Source organism: Galeopterus variegatus, unplaced genomic scaffold (assembly GCF_000696425.1).
Source record: "Galeopterus variegatus unplaced genomic scaffold, G_variegatus-3.0.2 Scaffold18554, whole genome shotgun sequence".
Taxonomy (NCBI): Eukaryota; Metazoa; Chordata; class Mammalia; order Dermoptera; family Cynocephalidae; genus Galeopterus; species Galeopterus variegatus.
In genome coordinates this window covers 13,933-16,167 of record NW_007744665.1, presented here as the reverse complement: position 1 = coordinate 16,167, position 2,235 = coordinate 13,933, and the positions used below count along the sequence as shown (strand labels likewise).

The 2,235-nt window shown below is 30.6% G+C and overlaps 1 protein-coding gene across 1 annotated transcript in view; it reads left to right on the top strand.

Annotated features, from left to right (window-relative positions):
- Positions 1 to 799: 799 nt before the first annotated feature.
- LOC103582931 (ubiquitin carboxyl-terminal hydrolase 24-like) overlaps positions 800 to 2,235 on the top strand; it is a gene marked incomplete at both ends in the record, with an annotated part of 15,207 nt that continues 13,771 nt past the window's right edge. The window contains 2 exons of the mRNA XM_008564389.1: positions 800 to 907; positions 1,585 to 1,734. Coding sequence (XP_008562611.1) covers positions 800 to 907; positions 1,585 to 1,734 — 258 coding nt within the window. The remainder of the gene's footprint in view (positions 908 to 1,584; positions 1,735 to 2,235) is intronic.

The following is a 2,235-nucleotide window of genomic DNA, read 5'->3' as shown; positions in this document are numbered from 1 at the left end:
TAATCAATCAGTTGATTAATAGTATTTAATGTGACATGCTTACTAAATATCATACTGAAATTTGATAGTTTGAAAGATGCTATTTATTAAAAAGCAATTCTCTTTTTCAAGTCTGTTACATGAACATCAGACTTTATATACCTGTACTATGACTGTCTGGATTGCCATGTAAAACTGGATTACCAGTTTCAGAAATAATATATTTGAAAGGGTTTTGAAAAATATAAAGTACAGTATAAATGTAAAGTGTCTGTAATAATTAATAAAAATAGAATGACCTCTTATGAATTTGTTTTAACTAGGAAATACAAACATGAGTATTTTCTTTAATATTTAGACCACTATCAATGTCTTGATCTTACATTGGTATCTTAATCATATCAGTATAGAAACCAGGTTCTTATTCCATTTTACTTAACAGCCAGTTCAGTATTATCCAAGTTAAGCATTTGCCATCAATTTATTTTATTATGTCAACATGTCTTAGCAGCCTTTGCTACTTAATCTATCCTCTGAAGTTGCTAATTCCTTGTCTGTTTTTTGCTGATGTACCCCTGTACATTTACTGTCACTTCACATCCACTCCTGTTGCAGTTCTTGGCTTAGGAAATTGCATGCAGTATAAGAAGTTGAAGAGTGAATTATGAGTGCATGGAGATAAGCTATAAATGAGCAATCTGAAAAGGAAAATAATAGAATGTGTAACAAAACCTAATTGACTTGTAAATTTCTTATAGCTGATAAATGAATCTGCCATTTATTTCTAAATTTAATTAATGTAACTTCTTTTTAACTCTAGTCATCTCAGCTTAATAATCCCCAGTTTGTATGGGTGGTACCAGCTTTGCGTCAACTCCATGAAATTACCCGCTCATTCATAAAACAAACCTATCAGAAGCAAGACAAGGTAAGAGTATGGCTATTTTTGATTATTATACAGTTACTAGCATAACCTTTCATAATAACAAAACATGGCTAAAATTGCTGAGTTTAGTCACTATCTTACATCTTTATGGTTATTAATATAATTTATATCATTTAATAATCTTGAGTTTTATCATTCTGCCTTCATCTCTGTGGAGTTTTTCATTTGATATATCCCTAACTCATTTCCTTTTTATATGCTTAATTTGTTGAAATAATTAAATCAGTTTTTAAAAGTTAGAATGGTATTCTAGAAATTTGTTTGAAAAGATTCAAAGGCATATTATTTTGTATTGCAAAAAGATTAGTTTGAGGAACTAGAGCGTCCTCAGTGTAATGGACTTGGGAAGAAAAATCTGGAAAAGTATACAGGAAGTGAAATAGTTCTTTTTAAAGATTTTTTTTCTTTTCTTTCTTTCTTTTTTTTTTTTTTTAAGTAAACTCTCGGTTGCCAAAAATTAGGATAGAAGTTTATTAATTCTCTAGTAAATGTATATAGCAGATTGAGTTTATTTACTTTTATGTAAGAAACGTGAGTGGGTAAGTTCTTATGTTTGCTGTCTCTCATCTAGGACTACAGTCTAAAATAGAAGCTTTTATTAAACCAAGATGAGAACTGCAAATTCATATGCCACTTTTCTTTTTGTTGTTTTTGCCAAGAGCATTATTCAAGATTTGAAGAAAAATTTTGAAATAGTGAAATTGGTAACTGGAAGCTTGATAGCTTGTCATCGACTTGCGGCAGCTGTGGCTGGGCCCGGAGGCTTAAATGGTTCTACACTAGTGGATGGCCGATACACTTACCGGGAGGTATCAGGCATTGTCTTTTGTTTCATGATTTACATCATTCATTTGACCTACTTGAACTGTAAAAAATGGTATTCGTCGGGTATAACTACAAAGAGGTAGTGTGAGGTAATGGTGGAACAGTTTTGTATGTTGACTGTAGTCATTTTAAAGTAAAGTTTATAAGAGTGATATTTGTGGGTTAATCTTTAATAAATCACCAAGGAATTGCACATGATAAAGCAAAAAAACATTTTATTCTTTGTCTTTGATCCAAAATAAAAATTGTCAATTTTGTGGATAATGAGTTTTATTTTTCAAATCAATTGTTTAGTGATATTATCGTTTGAAAAATTAGTAAAAAATCTTATCAGTTGTGAGTTTGTGGTGACTTACTTTCAGATTGCTGAAATTATATTTTACTGACATCTAAAGTCAACTGAATTTGGAATAGATTTGAGATAGCTTCTATGGACTGTCAACTTGGAAAGAGATTTCTCACACATGCTTTGTGTGAAAAAGCAT